The sequence below is a fragment of the Motacilla alba genome, chromosome 1 (assembly GCF_015832195.1).
Source record: "Motacilla alba alba isolate MOTALB_02 chromosome 1, Motacilla_alba_V1.0_pri, whole genome shotgun sequence".
Taxonomy (NCBI): Eukaryota; Metazoa; Chordata; class Aves; order Passeriformes; family Motacillidae; genus Motacilla; species Motacilla alba.
Window position 1 is genome coordinate 35,832,252 of NC_052016.1, and position 26,750 is coordinate 35,859,001.

General features: G+C 39.4%; 1 protein-coding gene across 1 annotated transcript in view; it reads right to left on the bottom strand.

Moving 5' to 3' along the window:
* Positions 1 to 430: 430 nt before the first annotated feature.
* Positions 431 to 26,750, bottom strand: part of MAN1A2 (mannosidase alpha class 1A member 2) — a 134,185-nt gene continuing 107,865 nt past the window's right edge. The window contains exons 10-13 of the mRNA XM_038135629.1: positions 21,847 to 22,066; positions 14,734 to 14,906; positions 7,402 to 7,517; positions 431 to 4,920 (exon numbers count right to left, since the gene is read on the bottom strand). Of these exons, the coding sequence (XP_037991557.1) occupies positions 4,788 to 4,920; positions 7,402 to 7,517; positions 14,734 to 14,906; positions 21,847 to 22,066 (642 nt within the window). The 3' untranslated portion in view covers positions 431 to 4,787. The remainder of the gene's footprint in view (positions 4,921 to 7,401; positions 7,518 to 14,733; positions 14,907 to 21,846; positions 22,067 to 26,750) is intronic.

The window sequence follows — 26,750 nt, forward strand, 5'->3', positions numbered from 1 at the left end:
GGGTTTAACTTGGTGGCTTAATTATTTAGTACCACTGCTTGTCTGCCTGACTCTTTACTCTTATCTAAAAGGATCTTTGAACCTTTTAGCCATTTTCACACAATTCAAGAAATGGGGAGAAATCTTAAACTTTTGTGAGGTTTGGTGGATTTCACAATGGCACCCAGGAACAGCCTCAAAATGTTGTGCATGAAGCTGCATCTTGAGAGCCATCTGAGCACTACAGGGACCTGTCAGAAGCAAGTACAAGGGTTTAATTTTGCAACAGGGGGTGTTGATACATGTTTAAGTTGACAAAGTCCCAAGTAGAGCTGCAGGGGAAAGAAAAGTTGCAGCACCACCACATCTTTGGAATAGGATCAGCTTCACAGCTTCACACTTCAGTGCTATAGGATGCTGCTTTTGGAGGCAAAGGACAAAAACCACACTCTTTTCACTTAAAGACATTCTTTATTCAATCTTTTTTATATACAATATTATTTTTTAATCTGTAAAAAGTACATATGCAGGATTCCAGGTCAGAGGCAGAAGGTTTCCACATCAGAAGATAGACTTTTGCCCTTTTATTATTTTGGAGGAAAAAATAATCTGTCAGTTTTAGACAAAGCAAGAATAAAGGCAGAATGCAAATCCAACTTCCACCAAGCAATTAGGATTAAAGGCAACAATTCACTGTAACAGGTCAGGCTGTCTCCTCTGACTTTGGTGGTTCCCAACTTTCCTGGGCAATTACAGAGCAGTTTGTTAGAAGGTGCTGACAGCTGAAGCAGCTCGTGCTTAACATCTCTGCTACAGCTTGCAAAAGAGCCTGGACTTCCTCTTTGTATGGCAACTCAAACTCTTGAGTCAGAAGACTGTTTTCTCAAAATTCAAGGAGTGAAAGAGGGATGTCTTACTCAGGGTGAACTGATCTCCCAGCTACAGTATGGATCACGAGCTTGCTTTCATTGTTCTCTGGTATCAAGAAGCCTGTTTCTCATTTGTCCCCTTATAAACATGGACTAGGCTTAGTAGTGTAAATACCAACAGGGCTTTGCTTAGGGGGTGCACCTCTAACCTTAAAGGATGGCATTACAGGGAGTATGTAATTATTGTCACCTTTTAGAACCCAGGCAATATTCAAATCTTGTAAAATTCTGTGGCGGAATGTGTCAGTGTTTGCGAGCTAGAACACAGTGATCCACAAATTTGGAGCAGGAAGCTGAAGGAACAGCAAAGGTGTGACTGCACATGGAACTACTTTTCCTTCTACTCCAGGGCACTTGCTATTTTCTATACTTTCCTTGAACATTCAGTTTGAAGGACTACATTGTGCAGCAAAATTAACAATCAGAATATGATTCAAGTTTTTTTTTAAATTTAGAGGACAATGCTAAGAAGTTGACTTCTTGACTGCAGGACATGCACAGCTCCAGGGTTGTTAATAGAAGCTGCAGAAATCTGGCCTCTGTGAAAAGTCAAGCTCTAATACTTAGAAAAAAAATTACTGCTGGCAGATCCTGACCAACAGGCAAGTCTGAGGCTTGGATTAGGAAAAGAACCATACATCCTTGTTTTGACTGCATGCAATCAGGAAATAGACAATTCTGGGATTCCCAGGCTCTTGCCCAAATCCAGTGTGCCAAAAATGCACATGATTTTCTGATTTTAATTCATTCTGTAAGGGGAGAGGGTATTGTAGAAGTTGTAAAATGGGACAGCTACCTAGAGAAAACGAGGATTGTTTTGTTAGAGAGTACAGTGCAAGACTCAGAAACAGCTAGGACTAAAAAGTCATTTTTGTGCTTAAATTTACACTCTTATTTTCAAGAAAGTAAGACAGCAGCAACAGAATGAAATGGCAACATTCTACTGTACCTTTTGTACCCAGAGGGAAAACAGAACTTTGGGTTGCACATAATGCCATTTTGCAGATCAGAACCTACTTTTCTGTGAAGGACTCAAAAGGAGGGCACATCAGTCAGAAGTTTCAGTATCCGTGGTGCTTGATAATTAAGCATGTACCTTGGCCAGAACCCGTAACCTCCAAACTCTGCTTGATCTAGGAAATCTCAGGATGAAATTTATGAAAGACACGGCAATTAGTCCTTAAAATGCATTGTTTTTTATAGACTCTGCACATCATTAGCTTCTGGAGGAAAAGGCCAGTTGGTATTTTAAAGAGTGATGGAGAATAAACTGACTGTTATTGCGGTAACTGGAAAACAAGAAACAAGTGTCCCTTATTTGGTACTTGCTGCTTATCTACTACACAAAGAAGAAATAGCAGTACTGTACATCTGCTTTGAGAAGAACACCATCCCATAACATGAAATGGCTTAGTCTTCAATTCAGGCATTCTTGTGGCAATAAGTTAACCCACTGGGATTCATGGAGAAGTTAAATTTGAAGGGTTCCTCTTTAATTCACAAGAGAGGAATGGAGGAGGAGAAGCAAGTTTGCTGTTTCTGGGACTCCTTGACATTTCTGTGAACGGACTGGCAGCCATTCTACACCTGCATTTACCAGGAGCAGTACAGGGATGGGTCTATGGGGCAGAAAGTGCTTTTATTATTTTTTAATTCTTTCTTTCTTTCTTTTTTCTTAACAGAAAGGTCTGCTTTTCCTCTTTCTTCTATATACCCAGAGACATGTAGGAGAACAAGGCAGTCAAGTGCAGTTTTAAACTAATAACAGTTCTCACAGGATCAGAAAAACAATTTGAAAACACAGCATATCTGAACTTGGGAAAACAAAAAATTACTAGTTCTTCAGTAAGTCACTGAATAATAATTAGAAAAATAAATTAATGTGAGGCCAGTAAGCAGAATCCATTTATTAAGCTACTTCTAATTTTAAATAAACAATTACTGAAATCAGTATTATTTACTATACTAATTTATAAGTTCTCAAATTATTTTTAGGATACTGCTGCAAATTGCAGTAACAAAGTAACTGGTATTAAGGTACAAACATTGAGACTGAAACTTTTCCCAAGCCCCATGTTTTCTTCCTCTTAAATTAAAGTAACTGTCTGGAAAAAAGCATCTGACAGCATTTTTACTTAGATCATATGATGATTTCTATGTCTAAGTTAGTGAGACAGACAAATGAAGAGTAATTTTGGGGGGAAAAACTCTACAGTCAGATGCATTATAATATGATAAGGAGCAAAGTCTTTTTATAAAAAACTTCATATAAAAACATTTTTGAGGAGGGAAAATAGCCCTCACTCCCTTTAAATCTGATGCTGTACTGCTGCAGCTCACTGAAGAGTTCTCCCACTTCCTTCAGTACAAAAACATCATCAAGATTTTTTAAAGACTCAACCTGTGCATTAATTAGGAGGGAAACCTGCACCTAAAGGCTGTTTGTCAGCAAAGGGGCCAGTCACCATGGCAAAAAGATTTGAGCGATATATAGGGGAATAAAAAGAATAATTTGAGCTGTAAGGGTTCTGAATAACAGTAAAAGAGATTGAGAAAGACAAAATTGAAAAGATAAAAAATCTGGAAAGATGAAACTTTTTTTTAGCAAATAAATGAAGACTGAAAAAGCCTCCATTTAAGTGATATTATCCAGCCCAGCCATGAAGTACTTGAAAATACCCCATGCATTTAGCAGCATCATAAATTAATGAAAGAAGAGACTCTTCAGTTTCTTTTTCCAGTCACATGAGATGTTAGGCTGCTTCCAAAGATGTTGGATTTGTACTGGAGCACCCAGAAGAAAAGCAAGTTTTGTAAAGTAAATCAAAGACAGATTTAGGCTTCTGTCAGATACCCATATACCTGCAGAGAAGGTTCTGTGAATAGAATCCAAAGAATGGAATGTAACAGATTGTGTACAAAAATACTGAGCAGCAAACTCTCACTGCTTAGCTCAAGGGGAGCTTCTTTTTACAGTTCCATATACTGTATTCTCCAATATAAATCATGAAACAGTTATGCTCATGTTGTCATCTCTGTTTATTTAGCTAAAAGAACCAGGACTAAGAAGAGAATGTTTTTTTTTTCATGTGACATGATTTGTGTGAGGAAGGGAAACTTAGGCTCCTTCTTACTCCTGTGATACGCTCCGGACTCTGACTGAGCTTGCCAAATGAACTAAGCCCACCCTGCTGACAGTGAACAACAAACCAAATGCTTACTTATTGTTTTTTTTTCTTTTTGGATATAAGCATTATTTTGAAAAGGGTAAATGAGGAGGCAATACTTTTTTGTACTTTAGGTCTACCAGATTAGAGGCTCTGAGAATGGCTGCCAGTGTGGACAGATGCTCCTTAGAAAATTCAGACAGGTACAGAAAGAAATTCAAATCCTGATGCTGCTGGTGCAGTGGTGTTGCTTTGTTCATGCCATCATAAAAAAAATTAAAAAAAAAAAAGAAAAAAAGAAAGGAAAAGAAAACCTAGGTATTTGGAACCCACCCAATCTTAAGAGGTGACTGTGTGTTGTTCCTTGCAACAGCAAGCAGCAAGTTCCTCTCCCTGGATGGGAAAGCCTCTCCTTTCTCGTGCTGCTGCATTAATATTATCTGTAGATTCCATGTCTTGCCAGGGTTCAAAGCGCGTGAAGTCTCCGTCCTGCAAAAATCATACTCACGTGTTTTGGTCATGTATAAAACAGAACTTTTAACTTATTTATATGTTGAAGAGCTTCGTTTCCCATGCCAATACTTGCTTGACTCGGGGGTCTAGGTTTACCAAGTGTCTGTCTGTCTGTCTCCCCTCCTGCTAAAGTCTCAAGTGGTCCATGTAAACAAAACAGAGCTGCAAACAGTCTCTCTTCCTCTCCATAGAGCTGTTTTTATCGATATGCAGGATTTCCTGACAGTGTGGTGTTGGCTAAATGCAAAACAGGCAGAGGATGAGCTTCTGTGTTAAAAACCCAGTTGTCTAACGGTAGAAGATCATCATTGGAGAAAAGCAGATACAAATACCTGGACAACAAGACAGAGATGAAAAACATGGGTATTAAAGCAGAACACAGGCAGGCAGGAGCAACAGACCATCTTCAGGCCTCACAGTTCAGCAACTACAGCTATAAACAAATTACTTGCTTTCCATCTTTGTACAGCACACATACAACCTTCCCTATTATGATGATCTGAAGTAATTTTTATTATGATCAAGCCCTTCAATGAAAAGTTGTTATGAAGACAACATTTTAATCTTTCCAAGAAACTTTTGTTTTTTGAGTCTCCCTTCAAAGACCTGCAGTGCAAAACAAACATCAAGACACCAACCCCAAGTATTTGGGGGACAGGAGAGCAGAGAAGAAGTTTTCAAAAAGCTTTTCTTAATGGAGTAAATCCACTTGGAAATAACTAATCCTCTTTAATCCAAACCAAAGATTCCATGGCATCACAAGAAAAGCTACTAAACCATGGCAGGTATCTGATTTGTCACCACCGTTCTGGAAGCTGGTTCAGCTTCTGGTGAGAGGAAATGGGACAGTAGATTATGCAGAGATTTTCACAGATGTTGTACATTATAATAAAATGCAGAGGACATGAAGCATGTAACAAAATAAGGATTATTGGACATATGCAGAAAAAAAGTATTTGTTGTTCCTTTTTTCTTAATGCACATTTTTGAATGTGGCTGTGCTGTAACTCTGTTGGACATACTGGTAGTAGGGATCTGTCAAAGTTTCCTAACACAACAGCTAAAACTCAGATAACATTTCCCTTGTTACAGAACACCTGGCTGTGTGAGTGCAAGCACAACAGTGTGGGTGTACAGGATCTCTCACCTCCTGCTTGCTTTCCTGCCATCCAGAAAAAGACATCTCTTGCAGCACTTGACAAGGAAAGGGTGTCATTCCCATTAGTGCACTCAGCCACATCCAGAATGTGCACACCTGTTCTGCTGCTCCTTCGCTCTCCCTCCATCAGACACTGGGAGTGTCTGCTGCTTTCAGCCCTGTGTCATTGCCTGATCAATTCTTCTGCTGCCTTTATTTGCAGCTCTATCCACAATCCAAGTCAGTGGAACCCTACTTTATCTTTCCTTCCTCATCTATTTACTGTTTACAGATAAAAATTTCTTGCAGTGATGATTCAGTTCTGTCATACATATCTTGTCTCCTTCTCTACACTCTTCATTTGTCTTTAAAGCATCAGGCCTTTTCTTTCCTCAATACTTCTGCCTCGCTCTCTCCTGCTGCAGCTCTCCAAGCTCTTTCTCACCACAGCAGCAATATTTCATCTTACTCAAACTCACCTTCCTCATTTGATTCACACTTTTCCTTTGAATAACTTAAGCAACCTATTTCTCCATCTTGGTCCTTCCCACTCAACAGGTACCTTCATGCCAGGTACTGCTCAAAACTCTCACATTTGCTGTGTATCTCCGATGAAGTTGAATTGAATTGAATCCAAGCAGCAACAAAGCATATTTGGGACAGTTACCAAATGTGAATTTGAGAGGAACAAATATGCAGAAGTAATCATCAATAGCAGAAAAAACTACAGCAGGTATTGCTTAAGATATATTTTATGCCCCTAATCTGAGGAACATCTTCGTTTTCCTCATGACATCACACCAAACCCTTCCGTCTTTATTTTCATTTGGTCTATCTCATTGTGAAACCAGTTTCTGGTTTGGGCTATGCCAATTGCATCAATGTCCAAAACATCTAATATTCAGCTCTTCAATAAACCTTCATTTTGTTCCACAAGCAGGAAATGCTCCAAACCAAAAGTCAGTAAAAATTTCTGAGTTCTTTCCTAGAACTGCCACCATCTGCAATGCCTGCACTATAATGTATCCAGTTACTGAATGATGCATCAGTGAATCTTCAGATCTCCTTGTGATTATTTAAGATACAGACAGGATTCTGGTGATACATCAAAAGTCAGGCTTGCCACCCTACAAGTCCCTTAGGAGCAGATTTCATTCTCTTATTTGGCTTTTATAGACAGATCAATCATATACCATCAGCTCCTGGAGAGGTACTGTTTCTCTGACCTGACCTGTTTGGAACTGCTGCCTCTCTCTTTGGGACCACTGCTTTTGGTCTTCAGAAAATGAACTTGAAGGACTAAGTGAAATAAAATTAAAGAAGACAACAGAGGAGGTAGCAGTGGCTGCTACCTCTGACTTCCTTTTTATAATGTTAACATGAGGCAACAAAGTATTGTGATTACCTGGAGGAATTTGGTAAGGAGCCAGCAGAAGGAAAAATAGCCACACTATCCCCTTAGACACAATGAACTTGGAGTCCCCTTTTCCCAGTGAAACATGCTGTGATGCCTGAATTAGACTCAAAACCTGCCACTTTCAGGACCTGCTTTCTGTTCCATTTGGTGCACCTAATACTCAAAATCAGTCTTTGTCTCCTTTAGCTACTTGTGGAACATCTTCTAGAATTTAGATGTGAGTTTTTACAGAAAGATGCAGAAGTGAAAAGGACTTACTTCAAAGTTTCAGCAAGGAAAAAGCTCTGCTGTACATCATCATATGTAGGAGATGAGGAATACACATCCTTGACACCAGAAAAGCCACCACTAACTCGGCAATACTTGTCAATTGCCTGCAAAAAGGAAGGGAAAAGACACAAAAAAATTGAACTGTAGAACAAAATTTGGAAATTTTAAAGCATCAAGCTTGAACAACAAAGAAGGTGGTTCTTTTTGGGCTGCATTTTTCTGCTGTGAATCTCTTTGTAGAAGGATGCTATGGACATTAACAGTTTATGCTGAAAAAAAGAAAAATAGACTGGACACATACCAAAGTAGCATCCTTTTAGGGTTATTAATGACACCACATTTGGCAAACTTCTATGTGCTAAGAAAGTATTCTGGGGAAGAACACTTCTTTCCTGGGTATCTACTGTTGGCTGATATTGATGACATGACAAGGACTCCATAGACTTTTTCTCTGAGCTCATGTAAACAACTCATGCAGTTCCTCATCGGTGACACTGGGTAAAACATCAGTCAAATCAGTGGAATAAGTCCTGTGATGTGCACAGGAAGGTAACAAACATCCCTGGAAGAGTCTGAAGAGTTATAGGAATTCTTTGACTGGTAGCTAGTCGTGGAGATTTACTGAAAGTAGAAATAAAATACTGTACTCATCTTTATGGACTGTTTGTTTCATCCTGTAAACTCTTCTAGCTGCTGCTTTCTCCCTTCATCTCCTTCTCCTACCTATGCTATTCTCTGTTTCCTGCTTATACAGCTGAAACTCAAGTCAGCTTGCATGCTGGACTGCAGCAGAGCTCTTTACCTTTAAAGCATGGAGTTTAAATCCATGCACATTCCATGAAGGAAGGGGCCAATGGATTCTTCCCCTCCCCCAGCTCCAACACAGTACTGTGAAAAGCACAATGGAAGAGGAGGAGACTGGAAAGAAAGCGTTAGTAGCTCAGAGCACCTCTCGCCTACACTTTCATTATTCCACTGGCATGCACGACCTTACAGCACACAAGGATATCAGCCATTAAAACTGGCTCTGAAGAAATGACTCTGAAATGATTCACAGGTTATTTGTGCTTCCCTGCTGCTTTGACTGTGCTTCCTCAGCAGATACCAACTCTTTTAATAGATTCATGCGGGGACAGAAAAGAAGTGGGGATGAAGGAAAATGTTTGTCTCGGGATGTCTGTCATTACCAACGACTGAAGACAGCTACCTGTAGCTCAGTAATCTATGATTCAGCCTGATAGCCTTGTGTGAAGCTCCTCTCCACATGGTGCTTTAGGCCCACATTTCTGTTAATTCTGATTTTTGCTAGTTATACTCAGCAGAAGCTGAGGGGAGTCAAGGCAGGGGAGCAAATAAGTTTTGAATGATGTCCTTTTTATGCAGAGAACACAGATTCAATCAAAACCGACTCTTCAAGGACCTCAGTCTTGCCTTTGCATACTAGAAATACTGGGAGACAGAGAGGAATTTTCCACTGGACAAATGGACAAAGAATGTCAGCAGATGCTGTCACTGAAATCTGGAGGAAAAGCGAAAAGTTGAGCAGAATACCCAGGACAGTAAGTCACAGCACAAGCAGGTACTATAGCTGACCTCCTAGAACATACTCTTACCCTGTGGAAATCTGAGACTGTTCATGGACCAAAGAATAACCCAGACTGTACAAAGTTCTTTCAAGTTTCCAAAAAGCAAGGTTTTAGAAAAGCAAGTGGAGAGACTGGCAAAAGGATGTTATCGAAATGGCTGTGGCTCTGGAGTCTGAACTTCTGCCAAGAAAGGTACAGTCTTTCTTGGCAAAATCTAATGCTTGCTGTAATTCCACATCTCAAGCACAGCTTTCTCCAAGTTTGTATGGAAACGCTTCATTTTTTTGTTGGGACTTGAGTCTAAAAGGAGAAATTGTCTGGATGAATAACTTTCAGATTTGTTTACTGGTGCAGGATAGGGCTACACTGAGACTACTCACATGCTGAGATCTGGGTTGAGCAGATTTTCTCTACAGTGAAGAGAAAGGTGTATGTTAGACATACACCTTATATTAGACACATCTAACCCAACAGCACCGACTGCATGACGATCTCTTTGTCTGCAGGCTCTTGCACAACAAAAGTGATGCCAGCTACCACATGGCAGCCAAACAACAACATCAACAACACCAACACCACTCTCTCCACAGAACCACACCAATCAACCAAACCAACAAAAAGGAAAGAATAACAATGAATTGTTTAGCTTCTGAAGAAATAATGCATATGCTGTTTACAGAATAATTTGCATATTCCTCCCCAGAACTCCTACAGCTCCCAGGCAGGTGTTATATGAATAAACAAGAGCCAAAGCACTTTTGCTTTATAGGCAGAAAATTAAGTGCCTGCTCTTGGCACTAACCCCTTTTATAATAATGCAGAACATGACCTTGTGTCTACTCTGAAGCATGGCAAGACGGAGGAGGAAGCCCTAGTGTTTACAACTCCTGCCAGACTTCCCAACATACAGTCTGATCAGGACAGAGTTTCTCTGGTCAACCAGTCAGCAACCCTGATGCTGTCTGCCACAGCCTGTACAGGACAAACCTGCTAGTGACTGTGGCAAAATGAAAGCAAGGAATACATGGTACCACTGTTAGGACACCATCTCCTTCCTCCAGAAGAACTAAATCCCCAAGCCACTGTAAGAGACAAAACTTGCTTATTTTGGAAATTATAGCTAATGGATAGCACTGGGATTCTGCTCTGTGCTGTAGAGGTCTAATATTTGGGTAACTTAGTGCAACACTGGTGAATCCAGGAGGCCTACAAGCCTGGAGAAAGAAAATGTATGATCTACATCAACTTCTTTTTTCCTTACTGTTACCAAGTAATCTCACATCTTCAGAAATTTCTCCTTAGAAACATAAACTCATGTTCAGAATAGGCAAAGGACTTACCCTAGCTGATCAGAGTTCTACATAATACAGGTAGTAATAAACTGTTCAGGAAAAAAAGCCTCTGAAAGATTGCTTTACAGCTATTCATCCAAACAGAAAATTTTAAAACATGAACAAGTAATTTGTCCTTGATTCCAAGCTGTACAGAACTTCAGGACACTGGCTGAAAAGCTTGGTGCCACAGACAAGCTGCTTAAATGCCACTTGAAATTCTCAGTGTTCTGTCTTCACACAGACCCTAGAGCACTTGGTGTAGTGGCATCTGATCTGCCACACAGATACATTTTCACTCCAGAGCTGAAGACCAGTCTCCCTGATAAAACAACAATGCTTACTTTATTGCACCACAGAATACAGGGAAGCTCCAAGATGACTGGAAGGGTATTAAGGTAATAATTGCTACCATTACGAGTCATTGGCAGACTGAATAATTTTAGGATGGTATACCTGATGTTAGCTTCAGTCAATTACAGAGACATATGGAGATATATATAGATATATAGCTATAAAAGAATTAGAGAATAACTGACACCAATCAGCATGGTTTTATAGAAAACTATCTTGGTCACAAGCTTGATTTCATTCTTTGAGAGCCACAAATTTGACAAATAAAGGTAACTGCAGTGTCGTAATAAACTTAAAAGCTTCTAAAGCAATTGACGTGGTATTTAAAATGTTATGGGAAGACAAGACAGCACTATACCATACCAATATAATTCAATTTAAAATTGACTGACAGCACTCTAAGAAAGAACTGGCAATGCAAAATCATCACAAAATAGAGCTGCTTCTCACAGAGATCCACAAGGAGCAGTCTGAAGTTTTATCAATCACTGCAGCACTGCTGCTGGCTAAAATGACATACGTAAATAACAGCAGACAGTGTAATCTGCTGGCAACTGGGTGCCAAAAAAAAAGAGTTTCATAAAACCAGGCACATAATCCTAAATCTGGTCATCAAGACTGTGTAACTGCAGACCCAGGCTAGCCTGGAAGGTAGAGACAACCTTTGGAATGCAGAGACACTTCAAAGACTTCCATGGCCATGTAAGACAGTTCAGTCTGAGTTCCTGCTAGGACATTGCTTATTATAATCTATGAAAATTCTTTGGAAAGAAAACATGGGGGAAAGGACATTTTAAAACGGCATAGGAAGTCATAGGAAAACCCAGTGACTGAGAGCTGAAACTAGGCAAATTCAAATGAGAAATAAAACATGGGTTATTTTTAACAGCAAGCATAAATAAATAATGGAACAAATTACAATAAGTAGTAGATTTTCTACTTTCCTTTATTCAAATACAGAATAGAACAGGAGAATATTCAACAATATACTCCTGCCAAATACATGTGTCTCGACTCAAAAGTGACACAAAGTGAAATTTCACTGCCTGTAACATACAGGGAGGTCAACACGAACCTAAGTTCTTTGGAAATAAAATTTGATGTGCTTCTAGATTGGACCCCAGCTCCCCCAGTTTCTCTGAGGGTGTTTTTTGTGGCATATGCGACTCTTCTTGACTGTGCCAACAACATGCCCATAAAAACTGTGCCAGTTTCTTCACCAGCTGTCGTACTCACAGCTTCTAACCCACGAAACTGTGAAACCATATTTCTTTTACCTCCAACTTATGTCTGGCTCTTTTCTGTCTACTCCTCTTCTCTAAGCAGAATCATAGAATGGCTTGGGTTGGAAAGGACCTCAAAGATCATCTAGTTCCAATTTCACTGCCATGGGTAGGGATGCCACTCACTAAAACAGGATGCTCAGGGCTCCATCCAACCTGACCTTGAACACTTATACCCACAGCTTCCCTGGGCAACCTGTTCCAGTGCCTCACCATGCTCTCAGTAAAGAATTTCCTTCTAATATCTAATATAAATCTGTCCTCTTTCAGTTTAAAACCATTGCCTTTTGTCCTGGCACTATGTGCCCACATAAAAATACCATCTCGCTTCTTTTAATAAGCTGTCTTTAGGTACTAGAAGGCTGCAATGAGGTCTCCCTGGAACCTTCCCTTCCCCAGGCTGAACAACCCCAGCTCGTCTTTGTAGGAGAGGTGCTCCCACCCTTGGATCATATTTGTGTCCCTTCCTGGAATCTGCTCTAAAAGGTCCACATCATGCTTGTGCTGAGGATCCCAGATCTGGGTGCAGCTGAGGTCTCACGAGGGCAGAGATCTATAGGCCTTTCCACTCCATCTTACTGTCAAATCTTCAATTTGCCTGAAGTTAGCCCAAGCTTCAGGTATTAGCTATTTATTTTCACTGTTAATAGAAGCTCTGATGAACTCAGCAGCCTCTGTGGTGCAGTCCTACTTAGTGAGATACACAAGTCCACAACTCTTAATTGAACCCTTCATTCACACAGCTCAGATTAGTAATTGGCTTTACATGCCTATTGTGAAATGGTGGCTCTTACTGCTTTCAAATAATTAGCCTGAAAAGGATTTTAGTAATTTTCTGTATTTACCCTGAGTACCCTCCATGCACATTTCTGTAATACTTCAGCCAGCCCCCCAGCACACCATCATCCAATTTGACTGGCCCAATACAATTGAGATGAATGCTGTCTCTAGTGCTAAGTACAGTATTAGGGAGAATTAGCCTTTTTTTCATCAGGAAAGAGATAGAGATCCTGTCACAGGGATTTATGATCACTGAGGGAATGTAAGATTGAACTTCCTGTTTCTTCCCCCAGAGACACAGGATTTGGAGAGATGCACAAAACAGGCCTTGGACAAAGCGTAGGATTTGCACTAAAGTGCATAAGTTTTGTCAAAAAATATAGATAATAAATCCAAGTATGCTTCAGAGGTTGGAAGGCAAAAGGAAGACAAATTCAGATAGTGTTGTACGACAGCAGTAAGCCAACTGCTCTGCGTGTCACACCAGATTCTTCTCTATTTATAAATGATGGAATAAACACAGCCAGAGCTGTGTGTGATAGGGAAGAAGAAAAACTAGTGAGTAGGTGTGAGGAATAAACACAAGAACTTATTATCTATATGCAATGAACAGAAAATCCTGCGGAACAAAAAGCTTCAAGCTCCTGTGCCAGTACGATGGTGGGGTAGGAAAATTCCTAATTGTGGGAAGGAGGGGTTTGCAAAACTATTTATTGAGGAAGTCACAAATACTTTATGGCTATGTTAGATAAAGAAATCTTGTATCAAGGAAACAACAAGCAGAAGAAGGCAGTCTGTAAGGATAGAGACAATTAAACACAGGGGCTGCTTGATTTACAACTTCAATGGAGGTTGACAGAAGGATAAAATAAAATCCTACCCCGCACACAGAGAAAATTGGAGGCAGGGGAGGAGGAAGGGAGGGTTTGTTTTGAAAGCATTAATGGGAACCAAGATAATGAAAGCAAATGGAGAAAACTGAGCAAAATGCAATTAAAACACATGCTTTGCAGTGTGCTTAAGAGACTGATCCTGGCTTGAAAATCTTTACATCTGTAAATTTTTTAACTTATTACAAAGGACCCCACCTCAGCTTGGATCATCCAGCCATAGCTTCTGAAAGGAACTTTTTAGATCAGCAAGAATTTGTAGTATCTACACAGGCAAGGAGTAGGTTATTAACTTTGTCATGTTAGAAATATGCATAGTTTAGGCAGCAAGGATGATGAAACTCAATGTTTGATGTTTTGGAGACAGCAGCAATGCATTCTGGAATACAAATGCTACAAATGTGGAACCTGTCTCCAGAATAACATAATTCTGGTTGGAACAAAACAGACTGAAAGGCAAAACCACACTAAGACACAACTGTAAAATACCTGGCCTCTTCCAGGTGTTGCAGCTGTGCTAAGGGATGGATAGCAATGAGCTTTGATAAATATTCTGAATACAGTCATCTCAACAGACCTCTTCCCACCTTTTCTTGATATCTTGCTTCTGGAGAAAAACTGGGTTTCAGCCACAGAATAAACTCACCCAGTCTCCTGGTTTGTCTCTTCCTTTGCTTTTCTCTCATCTCCTCTGAATGCAGTCAAAATATTTCATTACTGTCTTGTTATCTTTAATGTTTATTCTCATCTCTGAAGCTGGCTTTGAGCTGTTTCCAGAGACTGCTGGAGCAATAGCAGGGAAGTAGAGAAACTCTCGGGGGCTGCGCACTACTGACAACAGTAGGAGTCATGACTAGGGGCTTGTTTCCACATCTAAACTCATGGGCTGTGTAATGCTGAATGCACCCCTCACCTGAGCATCTGACTCAGCAGATGCAAAACAGCAATAACTGTGTGCACCCTCCTATGTACCCTGGTTTACAGGAAACTGTGAAAATCAATTACCACTCGAAGTGTTTCATTACCATGAGACTGAAGTGGCTTCAAAGGGGAAATACACAAAATTAAATTACTGACAGATGATTAATACAGTTACCTGTGCTGCCTCCCAGCCCCACTGCCTGTACTTGGGATCGTGGGTGAATCTCCACATATACCAGTAGGTCTCAATCACCTCTGGCCTTAGGATGTAATACTTCTCATTCTGCCGTACTGCCACCGCCTCCACGCCACCATCAAATTTGAATGCTTCTGGGCCCAGCTTTAGTGCTGCAGAGGAAACAAACAACCAAAAAAAAAAAAAAAAAAAAGTAAAGGTAAGAAAAAATTTGTTCCATCCAATCTTCGCAGGCAGGATGGGTAGGAGACTACTTTATCCCAGGCTTATGAAAAAAAAAACCAGAACAGAACCTTCAAACAGTCTCATAAATATTTCCTACTTTTGAGGGCTATAATTTTTCTTATGAATAATTTATCTAATTCCTTTGAGAAAACTACCTATTTTGACAGGACTACAGTAATCCTCCTGAAAACTAATGGAACACTAAGAATATAAACACACTAACACATTCAATTATAGGATAAAATTGAAGTGACCGACATCAGTTCCTTACAAGAAAAAGAAAAAAAGGGTCAACACAGGTTTTCATGTCCTTTGATCCCACCCAGCACACCAGGAAAAGATCCTGGAACTAAACCAAGTAGTACCATACCAAATAACCTGTATCTTTATCCAAACTGTTGGTTTAAGGATGTGCTGTCAGGCCACCGTAACTAATGTGCTGTGATCGTCAAGTAAAGGGTTTACAACTGGGCAATGAATTCTTAAGTACACCTGAAAATAAATCTCTGAAATAAGAGATCCACTGTTTCAGTCCTTAAAGGAACCTGTAAAGGCCCTGTGCCAGCACCTGGAAGACTATTCATATAAGAACAACAAACCTGTAGAATAACTGTCTATAATAAGAAGTTACACATATTTTGTATTACACAGCTGCACATTGGTCCTCAAATTTAACATTACTAATCTACTCTTATTACTGCACCTCACCATTTGTTTTGGCAGAGAATTTTTAAGGTGCTGAACTCTGAAGCTGCACTCAAGCTTTAAAAATTATCAAAGCAATTAATCATGTAATTCCTATGGGCTAGAGGTTCAAATTAACCAAGGTTTCATGGGTCTAAAAGGGAAACGTAGAATGCTATAGTGAAAAAGTATGCACGAGTAACTCTCAGTGCATGACCCAGCAGAAAATCTCCAGAAAAAGTTCCTTAATCTTTTTGTTTCAAGGGACTATGGCTCTATATGCCAAAAGAAAAAGCATCACTCTGCTTCAGCCACATGAATGGTAAGGGAAACTCCATGAAAAAATGTTTACTGTACTTCTTTCAAAATGGGCCACTTTATCAGTTTCACTTTAAACATTATATAAATCTCACTATAAAATAGAGGAGATTAGATACAGAGTTCTACCTATCCAAAATTCTGAGTATAGAAAAGGTTATCCTGGACCAGATGGAATTCTGTCTGCTCCAGTATCATATCAACAATAGCCAAGATCAGACATTGATGGGGAAGTGGAAGCACCCATCAAGTATATGAGATAATTTTTTCCATCTTTTCTACCAGCCTCTACTATTTTTGAGCTCAAGACTTCTCCCAAACTAGACATACTTTTTTAGGTGGTCGGTAATTCTTAATAGATTTATTTCCCAAGTATTTCTGTGGTGCCTCCTTAAATCTGTGTAAGACTTGAGCATCCAAAACAACCTCTGCTAAGGAGTTCCACATCTCTAATACCTATTTGATGCAGAACCACTCTCCAATCCCTATGTGATTTCTGATGAATCCTACCTAGAAGTTCCCTTTTTCACCCTGAATAATACTATCCGATTCAGTTGTGCCTTGAATGGAAACTGTTCCATGTCTCTAGTTAATCTTCTTGCCCTTCTCTGCAACTCTTCCAGTTCTATGATATCCTTTGTAAAATGAGAGAGGACCAACAAATACAGGGAAAAAAAAAGTGCAGGTGAGATTAATACAGTGACATAATGACATTTTCTATTTTTCTCTTTCTCATTTTGTTTTTCCTGAGTTGACATTTTCATAATCTCAAAAGCAATTTCCTGAATTGCAACGGTCAGTTAGCACTCATCATTTAATATGTGAGCTTAGAAATAATTTTTTCATAGGTGCCTCACTTTACAATTAACTACACTGGATTTAATTTAGCAATTTATTATGCAGTTACTCAACCTCATAAGGTCCTTGTGTAGTGCTTTTATTTGCTATTATCAGCACACCTAGCTTACTGTTCCTGCCCTTTTCTGATCATTTATTTATGTGTATGCTTTACTTACGGATAATACATACTAAAATATGAAATGTAAATATACTATACACTTACAATGTATATAAATACAGTATACATTTTACACACCTATACACATATGTGTAAATATATATCAATTATATCAGAGTACTGCCGGTTAACCAGCATTTATCCACTGCAAGAGTGGACTATTTACCTCTATCCCCTTTTCTATATTATGCCCATTTTCTTCCTCTGTTCAGGTACTTGCTGCTTAGATTGTAACTGTTTTAATGTCCCTAATGGGCCTTAGTAAAACACTTGTTAAAAAACCTTTTAGAATCAGGGAAACATCACAGCTATGTCAGTCTTATCCACCAAAGAAGCTGGATTTCAGGCAGTTCTGGTGATCCACCACCGACAGAAACTTTGATGTCTTCTCTTGCTTTGTAGCCTGCTCGTGCATTAAATCCTCAATTATTTACTCATACCTACTCCTAATGCTATTGAGCGCTGCAAAAAATTAAACTAGCCAAGGATGGGTGACCTCTGCATATTGTGATGATTTCACCAAATTCTTATCTGAAAACAAGGATGTAAAATTGATAGCTGACTGAAGAAAAGAAGCTATTATCAGCATAGTATCTTTCAGGAGCCATTCTTCTAAGCCAAGAACCACCTAAGGCCATTTTACAATGCTACAATGGTCACAGAATAATCCAAATATTTTCATATTAATGGAGCTGATAGACTATAGTCTAGGCAGGGAGAATAGATGAGAAACAATTTCATACCAGTGCAAAGCTGAACAATCACAATTTAAAAAAATTTTAACTGACATAAAGTTTACTTCAATGAGAACTGTATTTAGCACTGCCAAAAAAAAGGGCAAATCTTTGTACTTTTAGATGAATATATTTCTAATTCCGTAAGTATTTTTGAAAATATTGTTGTCTGTTTTGTATGTTTCTTTAAGACTACGATCAATCTAGCAATAAATTTCCTGAAAGTAAGAAAGAATTCATAATTATAATAATACTTGCTAGGCTCTAATTCAGACAAAACTGGAGGAAGAGCACATCCAAGACACTTCTCTTTGAGACTCTGAACTATTCCATCAACACATTGCTACTTCATACGTCTCACAAAAACATGTTATTATTCTCATTTCCTCAGCCTTGCCTGTTTAGCTGCTTACTGAAAGTCTTGGGGCAGAGACAGCATCTACTCATACCCTTGCCTATGTCTCAGCTGAAATCTTAGTCATCTGGCTTATTCTGCACTAGAATTGTCACACATTAAAAAAAACAGCTAAAGCTGTACTGCGATTCTGAGGACAGCTCTTGTCAAGAAACTTTAAAGAAGTGCAAAAAATTTCATCCTAAAATAAGCTCTCTGTAGTCAGTCAATACTTTACACACTATCAGCTAATGGCTAGGAAAATTCTTTTGCATAAGGCATGGTAGAGTGTACTAAAAATACTGTGTGCTACAGATCAGCACACAATGCCATCTATACAGATAATTTTGCTTATTTATCTAACCTCTACAATACCTATGAAAGCTGATTATTCAGATTGAGTTGTCAGCTATTTTCTATTTTTTCTATTTCATTGGACTTCTTTTTTGTTGCCATCTACAGATTTCGCATTGCCAATTATTTTATGCCTGTGCCATGTTTCTCAGTGGTGCACATTAAGCATGAAAAACTAAGAACTAATCCCCAGAAACTGGAACACCTCAAGATGTGCAGTACTCACATAAGCTTAAATATCAAGAAACCTTGTGCCATGAGCACAAGAAGCTGTATTTTTGTAGCCTTACCAGTGCCCACTGACAGCATTATGATTTCTTCTGCTGGTAAATGGGCACACAGATCAGAACATGCCTCCTATCTTTGTTTTTCTCAATCTCCTCTCCAAACTGAGAGCACACAGGACTACAGGAAAATCCTGAAATCTCCTGTCACAGGATGGGAGATTTAGGATGGCTGCAGCATTAATCTATTGATACTTTACGGTACAAAAAATAGTAGAGTTGGTAGGAAGCAGAGGCATGTGTAGACTACACATCGTAAGACTATTCTGGTTACAGTTAAGTTTTCTCATTGGCCATCAACAAGCCTTTTCAAATCCTTGGTGTTTCTAAGGGGTGCCACATGCACTCACAATTTCCTGAAGAAGGGAAGAGCCTTGGAGGGGGCTCTCATGCTGCCATGTCCAATAGATCCTGGAAACACAAATCCTTTGCTCAGAGGCAGACCAGAAGCACGACTACACCCCCTGCCTTCACCTTCCAAAAATCACCAGCTTCCTCCAGCTGCTGAATTAGGAAGACGTCCTTTGAGAAGTGCTACAGACTGATCCTTAGTTCAAGCAGAATCTACAAGGATTTTCACAGAGCCACGGCAAGGGCCCAAGCTTCTCACAACATACCTAGTCACTTCTCCAGCATCAGAGTCTGGAGTCTAAGGTCTCCTCTCAGGTATTCCTGGGAAACATTGATAGGGGACTCAGATTATCAGGGAGACTACATCCCCGCATAAACTTCTCGATTACATGGCAGTGATGCCAGTTGCCACTGGGCATAATCCCCAAGAAAGTACATAAGGAATAGTTTCAAGGACTTTCCAGCTTCTCTGTACCAGCCAGTACTAAAATGACCAGCTTTCTGAAATACCAGGTTGTTTTCTCTAACAGCTTTCAAACCTGCAATATGTGCAATAGGTTGATGATAGTTTTCAATATAATGCCCTCATTTTCCAGAAATGCTTTTATTCTGTGAAATTCTGTTTTAATTTTGCTGAGACTTAAGCTCAGCTATGGAAATTTAGGTTGCTTCATAAAGCAGTATTTTCATACTGAAGTATTACATCGCCAGGTACATACTGTAGTTTATTACAAGCAGCTGTGGGATGACACAGGCAAAGGCAGCTCTGCTGGTTTATCTAAAGAAAGAGCTACCTAAACCCTGCCTGCAGTCTCTGCATCCTTCTCCCTCCTCTGGGTATGCGCAATGGGGCAAGTTCTCCCATGTCCATAGGAGAAAGAAATCAGGCAATGCCCTTTGCCTGCTGAACTATAAACCTATTAGCTGAACCAGGATGTCTGTCTGCCCTCTTAAAGATGCTTTTTCTGCCATCAGCCAGTTCTGCCATTAAAGAGTACAATTATGCTCAAATCCTGCTGTTAAAATATAACAAAGAAGTTGACATTTTGCATGTATAAGTTCTTAATTTCCTTTGAAAATCAGGCCAGAAAATTAAAACCAAAACATCCAAACACAAACAATCCACATCCCTGAGACTGCATGACTGAACAAAAGAAAACAAGGGCATTGCAAATTTATAGCTGTCTGTACAGCTTTCAGTCTTTCTTGCTCATGTGTTCCTATACAGTCATTAAATATGTAATCAAAACTTTTATCTCTCCCATCTTTTGACTTATTTAGGGTACAGAATAAACATCTGAAAGAATAAAATTAGGTCTGCTCAAACAACTGTAAATTTAACATTGCTTATTTTTAAATGTCAAATTAAACATTTAAATGCAATTTTTCAGAATGCAACAATAGCTTCTATGTCCTACCTTTTTTTCTTCAGCATACTCATATTTTTTCTTTTCCTTTTTTTAAAACAGTTGCTACCCAAACAAAATTATCCCTTCTGTGACTGAATTATTTAGAAAGACAGGCAACTATACAATGATACGATGTAATCCTGTGGATAAATACATGAATTCTCATCTTAAAACTGCTTAAGTTATAGTTACGATTATTTCTACTGGGAAGGTATTTCAGAAACTCGCTTCTCTGATAGCTATGCAAAACCATTTCCAATCTCCAACCTACATTTATGCACAGCGAGCTTAAAAATCTTGCTCTTGATACAACTGTGTTCTTTTATATCCTAAAATAACTATTTCTCTTCAGTGTTTACCCCTTGAGATGGCAATAAATTTGTTCCTTTCTTCGGTATTATTTTTCTAGCCTGAGCAGGCCAATCTCTCATACTTTCCCCACTGTAAGATAAAAGCTCTGTCACTCTATTCATTCTGTTGGTCCTTCTCTGCATTTGTTCTGCTTGAAATTCAGATTTATACAGAGTATTCAGGGTGACAAATTACACATGTCTTCTAAGGCAGTCTTAATATTATCTAATCTCTGCTGAAAATTCTTCATCTGATACAGACCAGGACATTTTTCAACTCCCACTTCAGACAAAGAGCTTGTGACTTCTTCTGGCAAACTTCTTATTTCTGATAGTCCAGTTCTCAAGAGGTCCCTGATTACTATTCTGAGGCTCTTCCATTGGAATTATGTTCCACAACTATATGGCCACCCTAAGCATCCTCAGTACACTTCAAGCATCAAGGTCACTATAAAATAATCTTGGTCCAAAAGACTGACCTTAGAAGCTTCCAGCCCAACAATGAAGTCTGACGCTGCCTCCTCGCTAGCCAGGCCTTTGGCCTTCTCACAGTCTGCACAGTAGTCTTCCTCCTGCCTTGTTTAATTGTACTTACTCAGAATGCACTATTACTAAAACCAGTAAAAAGTCTATTTACAATTTTCCCTCTACTTAACTGTAAGAACATTATATATGAAAGTAAAAACTTTCCTATGTATCTGTGAGGACAAAAGTTCACACAAATTCCTTCCTCACCATCCATCTTAGCTGACTGATCCAAAACTGAGGACAAACATGCATGAAGGAACCATAAAATCTGGATTTATATTTACTCACCATGATGTAGAGCAGAAGTAAATACACAGATGTTAAAAATTATACTGGTATAAAACCAGTGTGTGTTAGACAAGGTCCATAACAAATCCTAACAATAATTACAACAGTTGCTGCATTCCAACTATTGGATTAATTAGATTAACAATAGGTCTTACTTGTCCTGTCATACGACTCATGACATGTATGTGCAATTTCAGCTCCGAGCTGCAAATAATGTCCAGCTTTATCATCTCTGGAACCATCTGCTCCAAGGGCAAACATTCCACCTGCAAAACAGGTCAAATGGCCCATCTTTCTTTCAAGATGCCCGTTCTTCCACTCCCCTATGAAGGTCAGTCCTCCATTGGACTTTCTGATGAGATGTTTTTCTATGGCCTAGAAAGAGATTAAGAGAACTTTCAAATGCTGTTTTACATGCAAGTTTTACTTATTAACATTCCTTTATTGAGCAAAGTCTGGCTTTCAAGACAAAAATAGTTTTCTTTTTTCAAATTTACTTCTGAGCACTACAGGAACAGAATATCATTTCAAAGCACAAAAAAATATCCTAACTGCTAAAAATGCTAATGACATCTAACATAGGAAAATCACAACAGATACAACACTGCACTTTTACTTGAGAATTCCACACTTATTTTATGGCTCAAGCAGTATTTGTCTAACTGCTAACTCTGTGAAGTACCTACTTGTTGCTCTGTGCACTCTCTGAGTACTCAGAAAACACATCCGTGTTGGAAACTTTTGGTCAGCAGCAATGCAAACCTGTACCCTCAGTCAGTCTTTACTAGGAAGTGACAGGGATGCTCCAGCCACCTTCTAGCTTCTCCATAGCAGCTTTCTGATTGCACATTCTCAAATGATGGGTGTTAGAACAGCTGTTCACAAAAAAACCCCCTTTATTTTATACATGAGGCAACTGCTGCTTTCTTTTTGCACATTTGTACCAATATATGTTGTTGCTTGTGACTTAAAAATGGTATCCTTCTCTTAGAAGAATAGCTGACCTGACTTCCCAAAGTTTGCAAACTAGATGGAACAGCCTTTGCTTAAGCCTCTTTCAGAGAGGATCATAATTCCCACCAACTACTGCAGTATTTACTGTGTCTAGCATTAGACAGTGAGAAAGTAATGAAAGAGAAGTGCTGGTCTGCACTCCTGTTGGGTTTATTCCTTCACTAATACCACTGATAGATCTGAGGTTTGTGCTCATGGTAGGATCCAGATAGAAGAAGGCAGAAATAACTGACAGAGCAGAAACCAGTAAGTCTCTGACAGCTGCCAGGGTGGCTGTCTAACCATCCTGCAAATTGGCATTGACAACTGCCTTCTGCTGCTAAGGAGCCCGATGTGGTTAACTGTGCAGGCCTCATTTGGGCTGAAAGTGCAGGTACAGGAAGTACTGGATCTGCTGAAAACTGCCACTGGAAAGGATATCAAGATCTGGAGCAGTAACTCTGTTGATTCCATTATTCTAGACTGTGACAAAACTGATGTTTCTTGACCATATGGTACATAAAAGTTGAGCCCTCTTTGAAGGAAATCCACTTTAACTATGAAGACTAAGTAGGAAGGCACTAAAGCATATGGATTATTTATTTCCTAGAGGAAAGCATTTTTTTCCAAATGCTAAGTGACACTTGCTTTTGAATTGTATCTTCCCATTATTTCATAACTGTTGAGGAGCAAATGGTTGCAGAAGCATTTCCAGTGGGACAAAATTATTGCTGTGATTAGCACCAGGATAGCCAACAAAGGCCAAATTTATATACTTCTCCATGAGCTACACTTCTACTCCAGATTTGCTTTCATGGTTTGACTGAAGAGCATGGTCTAGGTGCAACATGCTCCTCCTCTGAGCAGAAAACACATCTTCTGAACTTGAAAATAACCACCTGGTAGAAGGGGTAGTTTTTGAAATCTGAAAATCAAGTTCTTTCAGCTACTTAATAAGTAGGTTAGGTTCTGAGAGTCACAAAGAAAGCATCTCAAGAATATAAATGCAACTCTCTCAAAATACTTTATCGTTCAACAATCTGCTGCCTGCCAACTGCAGAAAAATGGCAATTGATATTTACAAGGTAATTAACAAGGGACAACTGGGCATTGCTGGGAGCACTGCCCGGGGTGTAGGTTGGGATAGGTGTGGCATTTGTATCCTGGGCTGGATGGCTGAGGCCACAGAGCACTCCAACAGGAACTGCAAAGCAATGACATCCAGCTGGACTACAAGGAGTATACACATACCAGAGTGGATGTTATAGCCCAACTACCAAAGAGAAGATTTAGTTCACACTAAGAGATTAACTAATGGAAGGAGCTTCCTTAGTCTGAGCAATGCCTGAACAACAGCGGTGGGTGAGGTCACTTGGTTTGTTCAGCCTAGAGAAGAGACTGAGGGGAGACCTCATTGCAGCCTTCAACAACCTCACGAGGGGCAGTAGAGAGAAAGGCACTGATCTCTTCACTCTTGAGACAGTGACAGTAGCCATGGGAATGGCCTGAAGTTGTGTCAGAGGAGGTTTAGGTTGGATAGTAAGGAAAGGTTCTTCATCCAGAGGGTGGTTGGGCACTGGAACAGGCTCTCCAGGGCGGTGGTCACAGCACCAAGCCTGACAGAATTCAGGAAGTGCTTTGACAACACTCTCAGGCACATGGTGTGACTCTTGAGGTGCTCTGTGCAGGGCTAGGAGCTGGACTCAATGATTCCTGAGGGTCCCTTGCTATTCAAGATACTCTGTGATTCTACTCAAAACCCGAATGTTCCCTGAAGTTCATGTGCTTTTCATGACTACAAAAAACAGCATTTTCTGAGCCGTCTTGCAGCAGTATTTGCTATGTTGTGACAGTCGAGCACACAGCTGAATCCTTCTTTTAGCTACCTAATGCTGTGCAGTAAGAAAGAGTGAGGATCAAATTTATGAGCCTAACAGATTAGGCTACTCAAGGCAGCAGATCAAAAAGAAGCTTACCTATCCTCCAGCTGATGTGAGAAGGAAAAAAAGGCACTTGAAACCAGACTAACTGGAAGGTCCACATGATGATGTTAAAAGCAAAGTTAAGATGCCCATTCTCAATTTTTATCACCACAAAAAATTACCAACAGGTTTCACAATTTCAGCTTTTATCACAGCTGTGAATTTCCATACTAGGACATAGCAATGAAGTGTTCTTTACAGTGGAAGATTGCACCCATGTTATATACAGAGGGGTTATAGATACACAAATTGTTTGTATTCATGTTAGGAAGTATGTGGTGACCTGGATAAGACTTCATATGCCATGGATCGGAACCCATGACATCTGAAGAACAGATGCTGCATTTTTCTTCCCCGTGATAGCTCCAAGGAATGAGATATCACTGTCTACTGCAAGACTTAGGAGTGAGGTTATGTTGTCCATCTTCCACTCACACTGCAGTAATAAGATAAGGGAGTGAAGTGTGGATGGACAGGGATATTTTTTTAGACTGGTGGGTTCTGAGAACACTTCTGCGCTGTGAGTGGGAGGAATGCATGCTACACCTTTCCCCTTCTGCTTGCACAAATGATGCAAAGAGCTTCTGCTCCACATTTTGAAAAACAAAGAATAAAAGTGTTAGCTGTGGAGGAAGACCTATATTATAGGCAAGAACAAAACAATGGTAAGGGAATGGCCTCTTAAAAAAATTAAATAAAAATTCGAATTGCAGTTATGCAAAGTGAATCCTACTTAATGACTCTTTGCCTATGTCTTTCAGCGTCAAGTAGGAGCTGGGAAAGACACAAACCCTGAAACAGAGCATGTTCCACAGCACATAAATCAGTACAGTTCATGCAGACTCAAATGTACAGGGTGGGTTTAGCTGAGAAAAAGCAGAAGGAACCCTCTGATACTTGGACTGCAGGACATACCACACATGAAGCAGGAGCAGCTTGGCTTTTCCTCCCTCCTATCCACAGAGTGTTTTCATCTTGTCCCAAATTTGCCTTGCTCTGTCTCCATTCAGAGATGTGCCCATACAAAATGTTTGCGAGATAGTTTACAGTGAAGAGGATGAACAGGAGAGTTTATTTCCTCTAATTTTGAAGTGTTCACATTTTAAGAATCAGAGTAAAATATTTCCACAGTAACCACAATTGATATCAACTGCTAAACATCTTTAAACCCACAGGAGGCCATAAACTGTATTTTAACCTATTAAAAATACACAAGTAATGTTCTGAACTAGTAATGTAGAATTTAACAAACCCTGGAAAGCTAAGGAAGTTCAAAAGGACTGGGAAACAGCCAATGCTTTATCAGTAGTTTTAAAAGTTAATAAAACAATAATAATAAAATGAATGATGTGGTTTCAAAAATAAATGATCAATATGTGTATGCTGATACTAGAAATATTAGGGATTTCAAGAATTTCTTGGCATTTTACAAAATATTAGTTCTAAACAAATTCAAGGCAGCACATATGAAGCGGATTAAAGCTGGCTTGCTAGAACAGGTAAAAATAAAGAAGATTTTTTAAAAAGTAAAAAAACCCCTTGTCCCATGAAGATTCTGCATAGATACTTTATTCAACACCAGGCAGTATTTCTAACAATGATCTCCAAGAAAAACACGAGAAAAAAAATTGCAGATGACAGAAAAATTGATGTAACTATAGATAATGATAAAGTCAGTTCTGTAAAATCACTGAGAGCAGGTGACAAAACGGGTTTTCCTGAACAATGTGTCGCAATAGAGATAAGTGTAAGGTCAAACACTGAGGAATCGGGAATGTAAATCACAGTGGTAAGAAAGCAGTAAATCTAAAAGATTATAACCAGCTTCAGAATAAAGCAATTGGAAAGTGGATGATGGTATGAGGCAAAGGTTAAGAGTACAAGCAGAGCTTCTGGCTGGATGAAGAGGATAAAACCAAGAAGGAATCAGTTAGAAGAAGAATCACATTAGAAGAACCATTACATTGCTGTCTCCATACTGAAGATACTGGAAAATACATAGAAAAAAGCTTAAGAAATAATTCAAAATCTGTTTTATCTTGTGAGACCAGGAAAAAAAAAGCACTTTTACTTCAGGAGAGAAT